The sequence below is a fragment of the Sus scrofa genome, chromosome 11, assembly GCF_000003025.6.
Source record: "Sus scrofa isolate TJ Tabasco breed Duroc chromosome 11, Sscrofa11.1, whole genome shotgun sequence".
NCBI lineage: Eukaryota > Metazoa > Chordata > Mammalia > Artiodactyla > Suidae > Sus > Sus scrofa.
In genome coordinates, this window is record NC_010453.5 from 67,552,664 (window position 1) to 67,572,162 (window position 19,499).

Sequence of the window (19,499 nt, forward strand, 5' to 3'; positions counted from 1 at the left end):
TTAAAGATCAAGTCAACAAAACTGTGACATGCCAAACATTTAAAAGACCATTAGTCCGGAACATTATTCTCAGTGCAGAGACAAGAGTATATCGTAAGTGCTAAGGAGAACAGCCAGAGAAAAGAAAAAGGACTTTGCCCAAAGAGAGCCCCGTTCCCTACCTGTGCACTCACCCCCAAGCAGGCGCACCTTCCCTGGGGGGTCTCCCCTTACAATCCCATTGGGAAAAAAGAGGAAGTTCCCATCGTGGCTCAGTGGTTAACTAACCCCACTGGTATCCATGAGGACGCAGGTTCGATCCCTGGCCTCACTCAGTGGGTTAAGGATCCGGTGTTGCCGTGAGCTGTGGTGTGGGTCACAGACACGGCTCGGATCTGGCATTGCTGTGGCCGTGGTATAGGCTGGCAGCTGCAGCTGCAGCTGCAGCTCCAATTCGACCCCTTCATATGCCATAGGTGCAGCCCTAGAAAGACAAAAAACAAAAAAGACCAGGGAGGGTGTTGGAAGGCAGCACAAGATGAAGCCGGTATGAACACAAGGCCTGAGCTGGCGTTTCTGCCACCAGAGGTTTCTAAGCAGGGAGTGACGTGATGACAGTGTTGAAAGGATCCTGCAAGGCTGCAGGAGAGCATCGGCTCGGGGCCTCTGTTCTGGTTCAGGGGTTTCCAAAACCACCATGGATGGCTGTTCTGCCAGATGCATTTCTCAGAAGACAAGGTTAAGGTTCCTCAGTCAAAAAGACCCAGATCATTGGAGTTCCCGTCGTGGCACAGTGGTTAACAAATCTGACTAGGAACCCTGAGGTTGCCGGTTCGATCCCCAGCCTTGCTCAGTGGGTTAAGGATCCAATGTTGCCGTGAGCTGTGGTGTAGGTTGCAGATGCGGCTCAGATCCCTCATTGCTGTGGCTGTGGCATAGGCCAGCGGCTACAGCTCCGATTTAACCCCTAGCCTGGGAACCTCCATATGCCGCGGGAGCGGCCCAAGAAATGGCAAAAAGACAAAAAAAGAAAAAAAAAGACGCAGAACACACATCGTCCCCTGCCCCCCCAAAAGGTGTGTAATATAGGCTAAAACAGTGAAGGTTCTAATAACGCTTTCAATTCAAAGGCCTATTCAATTCCCAGAGTTAGAGCAGAGGTTCCAAAGTCAGGCTCTGAAATACATCCACTGAGCAGCTCCTCAAATGCACACCGCTGCAGGTGCTGCCCAGGAGGGAGCAGCAGGGATTTACGGTGTTTTGTGTTTTTGTGGGGTTTTTTTGTTTGTTTGTTTGTTTTTTAGGGCTGCACTCACAGCATGGAGGTTCCCAGGCTAGGGGTCAAATCGGAGCTGCTGCTGCTGGTCTACATCACAGCCACAGAAACTCGGGGTCCAAGCCACATCTGCGAGCTACACTACAGCTCATGGCAACGCTGGATCCTTAACCCACTGAATGAGGCTAGGGACGGAACCCTCAACCTCATGGTTCCCAGTCGGATTCGTTTCTGCTGTGGCCACAGCGGGAATTCCGGATTTAAGGATTTTTAACGCTACAGTGCAGCGGTTCTCAAAGTGTGGTCCTTGAGGCAGCCACACACCTGACGACCTGTCAGAAAGTCAAACCCCACAGCAGATGCTCTGCCGTGGACCAAGGCCCCCCTCCTTGGAGAATGAACTTGGAGATCTGAAGACCGCTGTTAGGTCGTTACAGGATACTTTTTTCAGTTAATACTTCTGCACAACCTGGGCCACTGGAGAGGCAATAATCAGAAGCCCCTCAAAGGCTTCCACCCCCCCACCCCCGCCAAGGATGGCCTAAGGGCTCAGCAGAGAGAAGGGGAGAAAGAGAAGAACAGGGACCCGTCACCTTCCCCCACCCCCACAATCCCCCACCCCCACAATCCCGAACTCCAGGAAGCCAATTAAAAATAACACTGGAACACAAGCCTTCTTCAGAAGTCAAAAAACAAACTCATGGAAATAAAAGTGCCCAAAATACCAGCCGTTACTGGCCCTGAACTGGGCTGGTCTCACGGAAGCTGGATGCTCATTGTGGTCGCTAGGGAAACGGGGCCACCAGGGGGTTGGGGGGGTAGGGGGGGCAGGACACAGATGCTGGCACCAAAAGTCAGGGCTCTGCTCTCAGCTGAGGAGCCTCGGTCAAGCTTCAATATGCCTGAATTTTCTCATCTGCAAATCTGGTCCAAAGGCCCTCCCCTGGCAGAGCCCCCACAGATCAGCCAGGGGTGTAAGCTGCTCTCCAAGTGGGGCCCTGGGATGGGTGCAATGAAACTCAGTTCCCTTCCACTAAGGACAGCAGGTTTTTATCTTCTTGACTGGCATCCACATGGCAATGCCAAAGGACCCTTAACTTTTCTCATTTTTTTTTTATTACTCAATGAATTTATTACATTTATACTTGTACAGTGATCATCACAATCCAATTTTATAGGATTTCCATACTGTTCTCATTTATTTCTCCTAAGGTTAACAGCGAGGCAGAAGGAGAAAGCCACCTGCCTCCTGGCGGAAGCGCAGAGGACGTGAGCAATTCCCTGTACTTCTGTTTCTTTTTCTTTCAAATTCCCTCTTGGTACAAGGGAAGGCGCCAAGCACAGGAAAGGAGCGCTCAAACCGAACCTTTCTTCAGCAGCAGGTGCTCAGTTCATCAGGAGTTCGAGCAGCAACGTAACCACCCTGAGTCCACCAGGCTGCCTCTGCTACTCAAGCGATGCTAGGAACCTGTGCCTGAAACAGCCGCTGGCAACGCCGGTTCCCAAGTTGAGGATTACTCTTCATTTCACTGAACGTTTATCACCGTGCGTTTCTACCCCAAGAGGTACTTTGTTCTTAGGTAGGAAGCAACCCTTAAAGCCACGTGTCCACTAATGTGAGTATTTAAAGGGCAGCGCCAAGCCGCCCACTCTTCATTCCCGAGTCCTCAGCGCCCAGGCCCAGCCACGTGCAAACCGGCGCCCCCACACTCCTGCCTACCACACGCAGCCACCGGCGAGGCCGCCCCCGCCCTCCAAGAAGCCCACCCTCAACCCCAGACCTGGGCTGTGCCCCCAAAACATCCATCAACTTGAGCAAATGCTTCTCCCACCGGGTACCTCCCGCAGGGCGCCCTGCAAGGGTTCTGTGCGCGCAGCCTCCAGAGACCACAAAGTGAGGGGACAGAGCAAGAGCACTCGGGTCGGGGAGGGGGCCACAGACACAGAAAAACAAGGCTGTTGATGCTCATCCTGCCGTTCTCTTACAGAGAAGAAACTGAAGGCAAAATCGCATGATGATGCGGCGCGGCTCTGGGAGTCCGTCTCCCTCCGGCCCCGGCGCCCGCGGTCCTGATCCTGGAATTCAGAGTCGATTCCTTCATGGACAGACGTGCAGGCAGAGAGCAGAGTGTTCAGATCTACGTTGGTCAATCCTGAAATCCCACTACAACCAGAGCAAAGGGGGTTTTTGTAGAAGGCCGTCCCCCACACCAGGCGGGAGAGAAGCCCCACGGCCAGGAAATTCCAGAAGCTGGAGAGCAAGTGGTGGAAAGAAAAGCTGGGGAAGAGGACAGACTCTAAGGCTAGAGGCAGAGGCAGAGGGATTCCAGCCCCAGGACCGCACCCCGGGGAGCAGCACCTGCCAGGCCTGCAGAAGTGGGGAGACCCCCAGACGGCCTTCCCGCTCCTCCCCGGGAGAGGAAAACTGAGGGTCTCCGCAGGCACTGTGCCCGCACTCAGCCCTGTGCCACATCCAGAGCTTCGGGCGGGACAAGGAGGGACCAGGCCAGGCGGAGCGCCACGTGGGGTGACCGTCAGTCCAGACGGGAGCAGGCCAGAGGCTCAAGGGAAGGCTGCTGCAGGCAGGTACACGGCCGAAAAGCTAAAAGAAAGCAACAGAAGCCACTCCTCGCTCTCCCTCCCACTCGGAGCAGCCGCATCACCGTGATTAAACAGGTCAGCCTCCAACCAGCTTAAACACGAGTGGACATTCGAGGGTAGCCTCTACCATGAAAAACAGAGACCAAAGCCAGCGGAGGGGCGAAGGGGCCTTGAAGGAAGAGAATCTATTCTGGGGGGAAAAACAACATAATTACACTGAGCATACTCATTAGCGCAGATATTTCAACTGAAACAAGAAAGCGACAACATCCAGAGACTCAAAAAGAGCCCTCGGAATTTCAAAAGTCAGAGCACAGCTCTTTGGAAGAGTGGAAGGTAAAGCTGCGAGAGTCTCCCAGAAAGCCAAGGAAAAAAGACAAAGAGATGGAAAACAGGCTTCAAAGGGGTAAGAATATTTGAGGACAGGTCCAGAGGGTCCAGCATCCAAATAATAAAGAGTTTAAGAAAAAGAGCTACTTACATCTATGATGAAAGCCTATCGCTGAGGAGTCAAATTTGTAAATACTTAAAAATAAATAAAAATAAAATTTTATTTAAAAAAGAGAAAACGAGAACATAGAAACTGGAAGGAGGGAAGAGAATCAAAGACAGAACTCAACAAGACGACATGAGCTGCAAGGTACCTGTCACAAAACAGTGGAACCCCATCAAGACACACCATGACAAAACTTCAGATCACAACGGAGAAGTTCAGATGCTGTAAGAGTCAGGAAAAATAAAACAGCTCGCGCCCAGACGGCGGTATCCGAGCCGGGGTGCCTTCTTCAGGGGCAGCACCGGAAGCTAAGACACAGCGGAGATGCTGTCAGATCCTGGAGGAAGCAACGTCCACCCCACGACGAAGTGCCAAAGTGTCGCTAAGGGAGGGAAGGCCGAAGCAAGAAACTGTCAGAGATCCGAGACCTCCAAAAAAAAAAAAAAAAGAGAGAGAGAGAAAAAGACCCTGTATCCCTTCGCACAGGAAGGCCACAGACATGTTCCGCCAACCCAGTGGTGTAACCCAAGGAAGACACGACCGGAGACCCAGAAACCAAGCCATCCTGGGGAAGCAGCAGGGATCCCGAGGATGGAGGCCGAGGGGAGGCCCGTGGCACAGGGCAGAGGACTTTCGAGAAGGACGACTCCCCCTCAACATCCCAGGAGGCGACGCCAACAACTGGCATGGGTGTGGGGTACAGAAGTGCTGCTCCAGACAAAATGCTCACGAGCCCCCAAATCCCCAGTGGGACAGGAGGTGATCAGGTCATGAGGACGGGATTAGTGCCCTTAGAGACCCCATGGCACCCCACCCCCTCGGCCCTTTGCCCTGTGAGGACACGGCCTGAGGCAGGCCTTCAAAAGACACCACATCAGGGAGCTCCTGCTGTGGCTCAGTGGGTTACGAACCAAATAGCATCCATGAGGTTGCGGGTTCAATCCCTGGCCCGACTCAGTGGGTTGAGGATCCTGTGTTGCTGTGAACAGTGGTGTGGGTTGCAGACATGGCTCGGATCCCGCATGGCTGTGGCTGTGGTGTAGGCCGGCAGCTGCCGCTCCGACTGGACCCCTAGCCTGGGATCCTCCCGTGCCACAGGTGAAAAAGACACCAAATCAGCCAGAGCCTTGAGCTTGGGCTTCCCCGCCTCCACACCCGTGCAAGGCACTTGCGGTTTAAGGCGCCCATGGTATCTTGCAACAGCAGCCCAAACAGAGCAAGGCAATTCCACGCCCCCCAGAACAACTTCTAACAAGATGTGAAAAGTAACCCTGGCTTACTAAGGGCTGGCCGGGAAGGGTGATTCTAGCCTCTGTAGAGTTACAGTGTAGCACACGGGGGACCCGGACGGCAGGTACAAGGGCATGAGAACCAAATCCTCCCTCCAGGTGCACAGTCTGCAGATAATGCCTTGAAACTAGAGGGAAAGTGGCAGCAATGTTAAAATGTTCCGTATGAACACACAAAGAACCACCGCTACATGAGCCCAGAGGCCGGCCAGGGGCGGACCCACGAGGAGGAAGTGGAAGCCACAGGCGGTGACGGCGCTCTCTCCCAACAAACCTTACCACTGCCTGACTTTTTAAACAAAAACCAAACAAAAATCCTATTATAAGTAAAATAAACAAAGGATATGAACCTAATCGGTCCTTTCAAATCTTAGGGCCAGAAAATCCTTTTTTTTCTTCCCCTTCGGCTTGCGGAAGTTCCTGGGCCAGGGATCAAACCTGCACCACAGCAGCGACAACACCAGATCCTTAACCTGCTGAGCCACAGGGGAACTCCCAGAAAGTCTTTTTAAAAACAGGAAGAGACTTAAAACAATGGGAAGATACACAACAGCTCTATATTTGGTACGCATTAACATAAAACTCGAAAAGCTCCCACAATGTATTCAGAAACCAACAGGAGGCTGGACAGAAAAGCCTCCTCCTACTGACCAAAACCCTCCAGAAAACAGAACGAAGGTCTGCAAGGCGGACAGTCCCGTCCCAGGGGGTGCACGGGAAGTGCCTTCATAACCCACAACCCAGATGCCATGTGCTTTGCTGCAGGCAAAGGTACACAGCCTTTTACCTCCCTTCCTCCAAACCTTGGAAGCCAGGGGCCATTCAGGACGAGGAAGCCCCATACCCACCCCAGGGGCCAGGTGCTGCAATAGCCATGTTTTTCTCCTTCTCAAACCAGCTGGCACTGAGTTTCAAACATACTGTGGGGCCAAAGCACAAAGTCACGGGAGGGAAATGACCGGTCCAATGACAGAGGCTGACGCTGAGCAGCAACCGAGGGATAACAGAGTCAACTGTTCTATTTCCTGCGCTCGCTCCCACAAGATTCCATTAATGATAACAATGCTGAGCTCCAGCGCAAAAAAGGCCACAGAGGGCTGGCTGGGTGTGGTCCGTTTCCTGCAGGTACGGAGTTTCCAAGCAGGCAACTCTGAATCACCGGGAGAAATCACCCAAATAGAAGGCGAAGCGGCACGCTTCTCAAGAGACCCAAGGCTCCTGGACTCTGGCTTCAGTGTGACTGTTAAATACACTAGAAAGAAGCAGCAACTACCAGCAGGCTCATTTCTTCAAAATTCCTCACACTGCATCTCATACCAAGGTCCCAGAAAAACACTGTTCAACTGAAAAGTTATGTCAACCAGCACCAAATAAGCCCAGCTCCACACACTACAAGAGTAGCTCAAAGAGGACCACAAAAACTACAGAAAGGAACAAGATCAAAACCACAATGAGGTACCACCTCACACCGGTCAAGAATGGTCATCATTATTAAGTTTATTACTATTCACAATAACCAAGTGAACTAATAAGTCTATTCACTATTCACAATAACCAAGACATGGGAACAACCTAAATGTCCACGTGTCAACAGACGAATGGATTAAGCAGATGTGGTACAATGGAATACTACTCAGCCATAAAAAAGGAATGAAATAATGCCATTTGCAGCAGCATGGATGCAACTAGAGATTCGCATACTAAGTGAAATAAGTCAAAAAGAGAAATACCACATGATATCACTTACGTGTGGAATCTAAAATATGACACAAATGAACCTACCTAGAAAACAGAAACAGACTCACAAACATGGAGAAGAGACTTGTGGGTGCCAAGCAGGAGGGGGGAGGGTCTGGGATGGACTGGGAGTTTGGGGTTTAGCAGATGCTAACTATTACACTTAGAATGAATAAGCAACAAGATCCCACTGTACAGCACAGGGAACTATATCCAATCTCCCGGGACAGACCACGATGGAAAACAATATTTTTTTAAAAAGAATGTTTATATATGTATGACTGAGTCACTTTGCTGCACAGCAGGAATTGGAACAACACTGTAAATCAACTATAATATAATTCATGGTTAAAAAAAAAAAGAAAGAAAGGAACAAGAAAGCAACGATGATGGCTGTCCTGCATCTGCACTGACCTCGCCGGGACACTGTGCTCCATCAGCAACTTCAAAACATCTGATCAGACCAATTACTACCTGAAGCCCACTGGTTCCATATGAAATACCATCAAGAATGAATTTGGATAGGATTAGACATAGAATATATCTCTATATATAGGACTGGATATAGGATTAGAACCAAAATGTCCTGGACACCTCCAAGTTGTTTTTTTTTTTTTAAATCTTCTGACACCCTCCCCTCAAAAAGACACTTTAAGCAAAACGTATTCTTAACACTGCTAAGTTTTGGTGGTAAAGGGAATAGCAAGTACTGAAGTGGGTATTTCAAAAAAAAAAAAAAAAACCCACCTTAAAAGACAGGCTACTACCAACAACAGAAAAGGAGCCTTTGTTTTCTTTCCTTATGGCAGAGAGCATCAAAAAGGGGCAAAAGCCAGGGGCATGAGAGAGCAGTAAAGACTGTAAAATGTTTGCAAAGCGTGCCCATGATAAGGGGTGAGGCAACCTTGCTAGAAGGGCCACGGGAACCTCCAACCGCTCAGCCTCCTCCTCCTCTCACCATCCTGTCGTCTGAAGAGCCACCACGGCTTCCCAAGGGGCACCCGGCGCTCCCCAGCATCCCTCCCCCCTCTCCCAGCATGCGCGCGGAGGAATGGGGTTCCCAGAGCAGGAGGAACCGGCTCCAGCAGCCCCCCGCCACAGGGCCTCTCTCTGAGCGCCTCTGAACCACCTTGGGCACAGCACCCTCACTGGTCCTCGCTGGGACGCTCACGTCCAAGGGCCAGAAGGGTCGCAGCTACACCTGCCGCGGGAACGCGGGCCCCACGCTCTAGAGGTCCCGGCGCTCCCCTCCAGGTGCCTCCAGACTCCCGCCTCCCAAACACCCCGAAGGTCACAAGCGAAGGTCACAAGCGCAGGGCAACCTCTCTGCCAGGGTGCAGATGGCAATGGGCTGGACGTGGGAAGGCCTCTTCCACGGACACAGGAAACACCACGGAATGGGGCACTGGGAGGAACACAGTCTGCGCACACTGAAGCCGCAATTCAATGCAGCTGTCCTACTGTGTGCCTTCCTCTCCCGGATTTCCAGAGCACACAGCCTCCCCCAGGCTCAGGGAGCGCTGGAGCAAAGTCCCCCACTCGTCCAAACGGGCCATTACACGTCCTTCCTGCCCTCCCAACACAAAGGGGCGTGCTCAGCAAGGGCTTCTCCAAGCAGCCAGAGAAAAGGAAGACGAGGTGAAGTAAAGACTTTAACTTTTCCAGCTGTTCCTGTAAACGGTCTATACGCTCAAACGCGAGAACAACTGACCTGCGCGACGCCTTCAAAACACGCTGAACGAACTCAGGTTCTACTACACATGGTCCATCTCTACGAGTACATTTTCAACAGTCAGCTGTGAAATCCACTCCGCTTTGCAACGGCTCTTTTTGTTTCTTTTTAATGAAATGCATCCCACGAGAGCCCATCACAAGTCATGAGGATGTGGACTGTCTTCTGAAACTCTCAGTTGCAGGTCTTGAGGTAAAATATACTCCGTACGTGGGTCACCGTCCAGAGGAGGTTGAAAGGGACGGATAAAATTTATAAACCAAAATCTCATTCTCTTTAAATCACAACTTAGGCAACGAACAGCTTATCAGTACCCCTGCCTCCAGCTGAAGCTTGCTCTTCTTTTAATCTGAATTAAACTGAGTCAAACAGCACGTGTTCGGTGAAGGACAGGGAGTAGTTAAATCCACAAGTCAACCTAATTCTTTGTCTATTCGTAGTTACTACAGTCAGCTCACAATGTCTATTTTTTCCCCTTTGCTAATACGAAACTGGGGTGTGGGAGGTAAAAAAAAAAAAGAAAAAAAAGAGGAAAAGAAAAAGAAAAAAAGAAACCTTTAGAAAGGTTTCTAAACCTCATGAAACAGTTATTCATTCAGATGTACAGTCACCAACCCCTCACTGAGCACCTGGCACAAGAGTGATCAATAGCGGCTGCTGATGGAACAAACAAAATATCTCATATTTCTAGTTTCTTCAGTAAACTCAAGTTGGAGTGAAAGAAGCATTGATTTCTGCAAAAGTAATAGTAAAGCAATAATACCGCATAGCCAGCAGGAGTAAGGTCTTGAAGGCAGCAAAGGCCTCTGGCCAATCACAAATCTGCCACTTAACACACTACCTCCCCTGGCTCTGTTCGAGGACATCTCCGATGGCTTCCACACCTAGAAAAAGGCACAGATAATACCTGTGCCTCAAGAGCTATTGGCTAGAAAGGTGAGGCATAAAAATGATTGGCAAGACAGAGAAAGATGCTGTTTGAATTGATCTTCTTTCATTCAGGTTTCTTTCTAGGCTGCCCGAACTCACTCTGCTGTCTTTCTGCAGTTTTTTAAGCCAACAATCTATAAACCCTGGTCAGGAGGAGACGAGAAGAAAAGAGGAGGAAGACAGGATGGACCAGGACAGGGCACAGGGTCCTTCTTTCCTCCAGTTTCAGCCTAGAGGGCCAGCCCAGGCAGGTGCGCATTTCCTTAAACCCTCCGCGACACCTCTCAGGACGGCCTCCCTGGGCAGGAGCAGCCGCTGGTTCAAAGTAGAAACTCAATGTGCCTGTTGTTTTCCTTTTGAAGTTTAAGGGAGGGAGAGGAAAGGAATGTTCCTCCCCCAAGGGCACCAAAACCCATCACCTTACAGTGTGTGCAGACACTTCTAAACACAGGGCGAACTCGGTCAGACGCCACCTTCGCGCCCCTAAAACTCTAACAGCCGAAAATCTGGTTCTTTCATCCACATAAAAACTTAACAGCTTTTCTGAGAAAGCAAAATAAAAACAGTTCCCTGGTAACGCTACCTAGGAAATAACATTTGGGAGACAGAGTTATTTAAAGCAAGGTACCTCCTTTTTTTCCCCCAGATTTAAGAATGTGGGCCCATGCTTTGAAAACAAGATGAGGACCAAAAAAGTGTTTAAGACCACAGACCACCTGGTGACCATCTGATGCTGGCTTCAGGGCACCAGCCAGCTGGGCCTTAAGTTCCTTTTTAAACTGGTTCGCTTTCCACAAAAGCCGAACACCCCCCAGGTACTTTGAGTGAGGCGTGCGAGCTAGATTACAACCTGATTAACAGCCTAAGAGTCAGTCTAAAGAAAGCATTGAGCAAATGCTTTTTTTTTTTTTTTTTTTTTAATGTTACAAGAGGTCCTTCTTGCTCTGCTGGTCAGAAATAATTTTTCACCCAGTTCAGTTTGCCTTCCTGCCTCTAAATTCAAACCAACAAAAGCAGGAATTTTAGGAAATACCAAGAAACCACATCCGATTTTTACCTAGCAGTCAGTAGAAGCTTAGGTGGTAAATGCACGTTGCATTGAAAAATTCTTTAAATCAGAGTCAAGGACAGTTTTCCTCAAGCACAGTCAGGTTATTAACGTAAACTGTTACTCCATTTAAAAAAAAAAAAAACAAAACTCTAAAATGCTGGTAACTTTGTGCCCTTATTTTTCTAGCCAGCAATCGCGAACAATGAAATCGAGTTTTCTTTTTCTGGTTTAAGAGAGAGAAAGAGCAATGATCTCTCGCCAAAAGGGGGGCAGATTCCCAGGTCCTATGGAGTCCAGGTACTAACTTCTCAGGCCTCAAGAGTGAGGGGGAGAGAGGAAAACGAGCCCGTAGAAAGTCTCAAGATAAATAATCCGCTGGGAGACTTGTGGCTGTTTCCTTAAAGCTGGTGTGTCCCAACTCGCTTGGCTAAACCGGGAATGCAAAACTTTACCCACATACCCTAACCGTATAGTGAGATTTTAATCCCAACCATTCTCCCACCATTTATATGCCCTTACAAACATTACAAACTGGCCAAGGACGGGGGTTTTATTTTTCAAAGAGTTTTTAAACAGTCCCCCATGGCGAAAAACTTGCACGCAGTCCTGTAAATTGGAAATGCAACTTCTCTCCCCGCCCCCACCCCCCGCACCCCTGCCCCCACTCCAAAAAAAGTCACTGGAAGGCCAAGGAGCCACCAAGTAGCATCGGAGAGGTTTACTGGGAAGGGACTGGGCTGCATCCAAGGCAAAGCCCAGCGTGCCGGGATCCACCCTCGAGGGCACGGGGTTCGAAGGATCCCTTCTTCCGGAAGGTTTACGGGCTCGCACTTTCCCCTCCGTCGGCACCAGGAGGAAACGCGCCGAACAAACGCGCTGGAAGTGGAGCTGGCAGTTACACCTTCCTCCACCCCGCCCTGCCTCCGCCGCCCCGCGGGCCCCGGACCAGTCGGGGCGCGCCCGGGGCTCCCCTCCCGCCTCTCAACTTTACTGCCCCCTCGCCGGGGCGGCCCGGGGCCTCCAGCGCCCGCCGCCCGCGCCGGGGCCCAGAGAGCGAGCCGGGCCTCCAAGGGCATTTCCCCACATCACTTCTCCCCGGGGATGGGCCGGCGCGGGGCCTGCGGCTCGGGAGGCGCCGGGGGCAGAGGACGCGGGCAGGGCGAAGCGCCGGCACCCCCACGGCCCCCTCGACCCCCTGCCCGCCGGGGCCGCCTCCAGGCCGCGGCCCCAGCTCCCTGCACCCTTCCGCCCCCGAGACCCAGGCCGCGGGGCCGCTCGGGGCGCCCCGGGGGCTGCGAGCGCGGCGCGGGAGGCCGGCGCGACCCCGGAAGGGGCAGCGGAGGGGGAGGGGGCCGTGTTTACACCGCCAAGTTCCCCGCTTCCGCCCCGGCCCGGGCATCCCTCGCTGCCCTCGGCAGCCGGGTTCCTGCCTACCTGCATGCCGGGCAGGCCCGACTGCACCGGGGAGTGAGCCATGGCGGTCAGGACAGCCACTTCCTGGGACGGGACGGCCGGGCCGCGGCGATCCGCGCGGGCGACGAGGCCCGCGGGCCGCGCGCAGCCCTCGGGCGGCGGGGGCGGCCGGCCAAGCCCGAGTCCGGCTTCGGTGGGCCGGCCGGAGCCCGAGGCCACCCCAGCCCCCGCGGGTCCCGGGCCGCGCGGCGGGCTCAGGGGCCGGCGGCGGGCCGCGTCTCCATGCACCGCGCCGGGGAGGGGCTGCCAGGGGCGCGGGGCCTCGCCGCGAGCTGCTTCCGCTCCTGCCGCCGCCGCTGCCGCTTCGGCGGCTGCTGCTGCCTCTCGGCTGGGAGCCGGCGGCCTGGGCCCGTGCGCTGGCCGCCTGGAGCCGGAGTGGGCGCGCACAGCCGGCCGAGCCTGCGAGCGCCGAGCGCGCCCCGCCCCGGCCCGGCCCCCGCGCCCGCCCCCGCGGCCCGGCCGGGGACCCCGCCCCGCGCTTCCGGGAGGGGGAGGAGGAGGCTGGCGGCCGCCGGGCGCCCTAGGCCGCAGCCGCCTGCGCTGCCGCCGGCCCGGGCGGGTGGGGGTCCGCGCGTCTCCCGCGGGCTGCGCCCCCCTCCCAGCCGGCGGGGCGGAGCTGGGAAGAGGGCGCGCGGGCGGGAGTGGGGAGGGGGACACAATCGAAGGCGGTCCCGGGGCGACCGCCCCCAGGCCCCGGCCAGTCGGGCGCCCCGGGGGACTGGGCGGCCAGGGCTCGCTGAGTGCCAACTCTTGCCAGACCATCTCCCTCCTGCCCTCCGCGCGAGCCCACCCCTCCCCGCCTGGCCCCGGGGAAGCGGGCTCCCGGCGACCTCTCCGGGGGCAGAGTCGGGGCCAGGGGGACCTCGAGAGGGAGCGTGCCCAGCGGGGCCTCAGCCAGTGGCCGGTTCAAAACTACCAGGGCGGAGCTTCTTGGTGTCTGGGTGAAGTTTCCAACCAACCCAAGGAGGAAAGCGGGAGGGGAGAGGCCGAGAGTAGTTAATTCCGCGTTTTGGCGACTTGAAAACACCCTGCTTGGAATACTAGGAGCTGTAAACTTAGCTGAGGAGTGGGGGGCTGAACCCCACCCTCTCTGGGCCCCGGAGAATATGCAAATTTAAGAATATGTAAATTACAATAGGGGATCGTCTGCCCCCGAGAAGGGGAAAGTGGGGGAGGGAGGGGGAGGAGGAAGGGACACAATGAAAGGAAACCCTGTCTAGACTTTCCCCTGGCCTTCTCCCGCTCTTTCCGCTGCCTCCACCTTTTAGACACCTCTCCTCCAACTACAGAGGAAAGAAATAAGAAGGAATGAATCAGTGCTGCCTCCAGAAAGTAGTATTTTATTTACAACGACAAACAGTGGCAGCCACTGCAGTGATGTGCCGTATCCCCGGTTGTGAGGACCGGTGAATGCCCACGTGGCACCGCGGGCGAGGTTGGACAAACAAAAATGAGCCCCCACGAGTTCACAGACTATTGGAAAAAACTAAAAAGTCCTCCCCCTGAAAAAAGGATTGTTTATTCTCTGAAGTGTCACTGTATTCAGAGCTCTGGATCAGACTAGGAGTGAGGTGCTAAAATGTAATCTTTGCCTTCCCTTTGGAAATCTGTATTCTCCCCCCCCCCCCCGGCGCCGCCCCCCCCAATTGGTCCAGAGGACTTTCAGAGACCTTGTCACTTGGTGGTGAAGCCGTGTCACCCCCAAGTACTGTGAAGAGAATGTAACAAATAGAAAGTTAAGAAAAGCATGAACCCTGATACTTGGGAGCGTGCCAGCATGTGTAAATTTAGTGCATCTAAAAAATGGGCACATAAAGGGGTGGATGGCAAAACAGGCAAGAGAATGCATCTTAAAAATCTTCGTCATCTTCAACCCAGGAATTTTACTTACAGTACCATATCCTAAGACAAAAAGAAGTGCAGAAGAATGGATATAAAAAGATGTGATGCAGTGATATTTATGATCGTGGGAAAACTGGAAACAGATTTAAAGTCTAACAGAGACGGTTAGTTAAATGATGATAGATTCATATAGTCATTAAAAATGATGTATTTCTAGTAACATGAGAAAATATTTTCAGTATATATTGTGAAGAAAACGCAGGGTACAAAGCAATGTATGTATAATCTGATCTCAAGGCTACTTCATAAAAAAAGTTATATTTAAATTTTAAATATACATCATTTACACATGCACACACACACATAGATAGTTTTATATGTAAATAAGAAAAAAACCTGGACATATAAACACCAAGATTTTGCAGTGGCTATCCCTGGAATTAAAGGTGATTTTTTTTTTTTTTTTCAGTCAGTGTTCAACCAAAAGAGACCATCGTGCTAAGAGGTCTCTCCTTGGGGTCAGCTTTCAGGCTGTAACACGGCAGCAAGAGGAGGAATAGGACAAGTGGACAACCATGTGTAGGCACTGATCTAAGATATTGCCATAGGGAACTCAACCTGTAGGCCCACTGTTGCAGGGGGCTGACTTCCAACAAATGAGCCACTGCAGCATTGGACCATAATGATCTGGGCATAAAAAGTAATCGGAATCCCAGTCCTGTTCTCTTGTGGCAAGTTAAGGTCCAGAATTGTCACTGCAGCAGCTTGGGTCACTGCTGTGGCGTGGGTTCGATCTCTGCCTGGGAACTTACGCATGCCACAAGCTGGCCAAAAAAAAAGTAATTGAGGAGTTTCCGTCGTGGCTCAGTAGTTAACAAATCCGAGTAGGAACCGTGAGGTTGCGGGTTCAATCCCTGCCCTTGCTCAGTGGGTTAAGGATCTGGCGTTGCCGTGAGCTGTGGTGTAGGTCGCAGACGCGGCTCGGATCCCGCCTTGCTACGGCTCTGGCGTAGGCTGGCAGCTATAGCTCCGATTAGACCCCTAGCCTGGGAACCTCCATAGGCCATGGGAGCGGCCCTAGGAATGGCAAAAAAAAAAAAAAAAAAGTAATTGGAATCCTGTTTTGTATCCAGAGGCTGGATGTAAATTACAATAGGATAGAATTTATCTGGACACAATGAATGACTGGCATTCATTAGCTGGTCTGTTTCCCTCTACTCTGTTTATCTCCCCCTCAGCACGACGGTCCTCCTTTGACCATATTTATACAGTCGAGCAGCATCTCCTTGAAAGAGAAGAGAGAAGCGAAATAGGAGTTACTAGTTCTGCTCTGTCATGTGCAGACATCAGCCAGTACTCCCCCGACAGTAGCCTACTCCCTTTGTTTTAGCAGAGCAGAGATAATTGATAGGGCCTGAGCCAATGATGAGACTCTGCCCAATTGTTCATTGCATTCATTTAGATAGTTCTCTCTCTCTCTCTCTCTCTTTTTTTTTTTTTTTTTCTGGCTGTGCCACAGCACACATGAGTTCCAGAGCCAGGGATCAATCCAGGCCATAGCAGTGACAATGCCGATCCTTAACCCACTGACCCACCAAGGAACCTCTAACTCGTTCAGATATTAACACATCGTTGGAATGCCACCTTAGCTCAGACATCCGCTTTAGCGCTGGGCATATAAACAACTGGATCCCCAGGTGCCCCAGCTCCTCCTGGGAATATGGTCTCCCAGAACCCTAACTTCAGACATTTACTCTACCAACGGATTCAAATTGGTCACAGCAGCCTTAATTTCCACTAAGGAGAGGAGAGGATTATCCTCTCACCTTCTTCCTCTTGTGGCTTCCCCTCCACTCTCAGCTGGAGTGACAGCACCTCATACACCACTGCCATTTCGGGAGGAGAGACGTGGAGGGTCTCCATAGCAATTATGCGTGTTCTGGTCTCCATGGAGATACTTACTAACCCGTGGAGCAATTTCCATCCCCTGACCCTCTTTGTCTTTTGTGTTGACTTAAAGACATGAATTGGGCAATGAATTGTGCTCTCCCATAGATTTGGGACCACAAAGGCCATTTGCATACCCCGCCAAATATAGAACCCTTGTATTTGACCTCCCCCAAGCCAGCTTGTAGTCTCGGCAGAGCTCAAAAAGCTCAGCCGAAAACAAGAATTCAACAATCAGTCCCTTCACTTCTCCTTCTGAGTTGAAAAGATAAACACCCCCAAATGCCACTTTATAAAGAACAGTGAGACAAGGAGCACATTAGCAATTTAAATTTACAGATTAAAGAAAGGGACTTACGTGGTGAACTTTAAAGAGAAATATGAGTGGCTTGGATAAGTAACTAACAGAAGGTTTCACAAATTTCTACACATGTTAAGCAGGTGAAGACACAAAAGAGGAAGACAGATAATTAAGATCAGTGGAAAGAAGCATGTCTAGTCACAGCTGTTTGACTTGACAGGAGGAGCAGATATACTAAACCCCCCAGGGAGAGATCCAGCTACAGTGGGGTGCTTTAACGACAGAAATTTCTTGCCCCCCAGTCTTTTGGAAGCTACAAGTCCAAGATCCAGGTGTCAGCCTGGTTGGTTTTGGCTGTACCCGCGGCACATGAAGGTTCCCAGGCTGGGGATCAAATCGGACCTGCAGCTGCCAGCGACAGCCACAGCCACAGCCACAGCCACGCCAGATGCTTAACCCATTAGGCAAGGCCAAAGGTCACACCTTCGTCCTCGTGGATGCTAGTCAGATTTGTTTCCACTGAGCCACGATGGGAACTCCATAACTGGTTTCTCCTGAGGCCTCTCTGCTTGGCCTGTGGACGGCCATTTCTCCCCGTGTGTGTGCCTGTGCTTTGATCTCCTCCTCGTGTAGAAACCCTCATCATATTTGATTACGGTTCACCCTAAAGACTTCATGTTACCTGAATTACCTCTTTAAAGACCTTATCTTCAAATACAAGCACATTCTAAAATGCTTCAGATCAAGACTTTAACATCTGAATGGGGCAAGGGGACAGCCCGTAACACACCCCTTTCAAGGGACACCTGTTTCCCGCCACCCCCTTTAACTGGCTCCTCCGGGCTCAGCTCCTTGAATGAGAACTTCCTTTCTCCTCTCCCAAGGCCTGTGGACCTTTCGACACGCGTCACACTTCACATTTCAGCTCAGAGGCGTTGCTTCATTAGTTCCTTGGGCGTAGTCCCTCAAATTAACCTCGCTTAGAAACCAGAGCTCCCATCTCCAATCACTGGATGACTGAGAGCAGCACCAGGTGTTTGCTTGGTTAAAAAAATTTTTTTTTTGGCCACGTCCACAGCCTGTGGAAGTTCCCAGGGCCAGGGATCAAACCTGTGCCATAGCAGCGACTCAGGCAGCTGCAGTGACAACGCTAGATCAGATCTTTAACCCACTGTACCACAAAAGAACTCGAAAACATTTACTTTCTTTCTTTCCTTTTTTTTTTTTTTTTTTTTTTTTTTTTTTTGGCCACACCCTGGCATATGGAGCTCCCAGGCCAGGTATCAGATCTGAGCCACAGTTACGACCTATGCTGCAGCTGCAGCAATGCTGGATCCTTAACCCACAGTGCCGGGCCAGGGATCAAATTGCTGTCCCAGCGCTCCCAAGATGCCACCAATCCTCTTGTGCCCCAGCAGGAACTCCAGGATTTCTAATTAGAAGAAATCACCTGGAACACATGGCAAAACATTCCAGGAGAGAGTCCAGAATATTTTGCAGAGAGCAAAAGTAATAAGCACTCATTTCAGCCAAAAGCTTGTGCCTTGAGGTCTTTCTCTCTAGTGCCTCCACCCCTGAGGGCAGAGTTCACCGAGAGAGTTTGAGTCTGAGCCCCCATCGGGCTGGGGGTTTTCTGTTGTGCATTCCTGGCCTGACAGTCCTAGGGGCTCCCACGAGGGAAGCTCAGGCTATTCAGAAGGACTCCTTGGAACAGGCTCACTAGAACCATTCTCATGTGCAATTGCGACTGGCAAAGAGCCAACTAACAGGGCTTGTCGCCCTCTGAATAGTGGCCACTTGACCCTGCCAATCAGCCGATAAAGGCTTCCGTATACGAAGACTCATCGGGCGCTGTGTGCAGATTTTCCTCTCTCCTGAGGCTGGGCTTGCTGGCAGGTGCATCCAGAAAGGACATCAATGAAATCATCCCTCTCGAAGGGTGATGTCGCCCACCCTACAGTCACAGACCTGCAGCACCACTTCTTAAAAGCCCTTGGCCCTGTTTTCTGACAAGGCAGACCAATGGTAGAAAACGATTTTCATTTTCACGTCAAGGAGATCCAGGGAACAATGGGCTTAAGGGACAGTGTGTGCGCCACGCAAAGGTAATGTGCCTCTGGGTTGCAGGCATCGGTTGCAGGCATGAGTTCCAGAATGCACAGAACCAGGGATACTTGGAATCCTCATCAAAGTACGGGCCCAACACAACACTGTCATCAAGACTTGGCCTGCAAAACGACAAGCGTGCAGTCCCGTCCCTTGCTTTTCCAGCCCAGATTTGCTTGCTTGCCTCAGAAGCTATGCTAGTGGCACTGTTAGTCAGAGCTCTTTGAATAACAAGCGACAGAAACCTAGCTCCAAGCTCCCTAAGCACAAAAGGGACATTTTAGCTCAGTGACAAAAATCCAGCCTGGGCGGAATCAGGCGTGGATAAATCCAGGAGGGTGGGTTCAATGATAAAATCAAAACGCTTTGTCACTCCTGCTAAGCTCTGCGTGGCTTCATCCTCCTGTAGATTCTCTCTATGCGAGGACAAGTCACTCTATAGGGTCCTTGCAACCCCAGAGAGAGGGACTTTCTCTCTTACGTCTAGTGAAGGAACTCAAATTTGGGCATATGCATTCTTGTGGCCAGAGGTCAAGGTGACAGAGAGGTGGAAGAGTCGCATCCAGAGAGCATGCAGTGTGGAAAGGGCAGATTCGCAATGGAAGAAAGACAGCTGGCCCAATACATCCCAGCCCTTGACTGTTCCACATGAACAGACGTGCGCATGTGCGCACGCACGCACACACACACACACACACACACACACGCTTGTGTGCACACACGTTCTCTTTTCCCATAC

General features: G+C 51.7%; 1 protein-coding gene across 1 annotated transcript in view; it reads right to left on the reverse strand.

The window, feature by feature from the left end:
• The window catches only part of STK24 (serine/threonine kinase 24), a 107,293-nt gene extending 94,314 nt beyond the window's left edge, over positions 1-12,979 (reverse strand). The window contains exon 1 of the mRNA XM_021065380.1: positions 12,526-12,979. Within this exon, the coding sequence (XP_020921039.1) occupies positions 12,526-12,567 (42 nt within the window). The 5' untranslated portion in view covers positions 12,568-12,979. The remainder of the gene's footprint in view (positions 1-12,525) is intronic.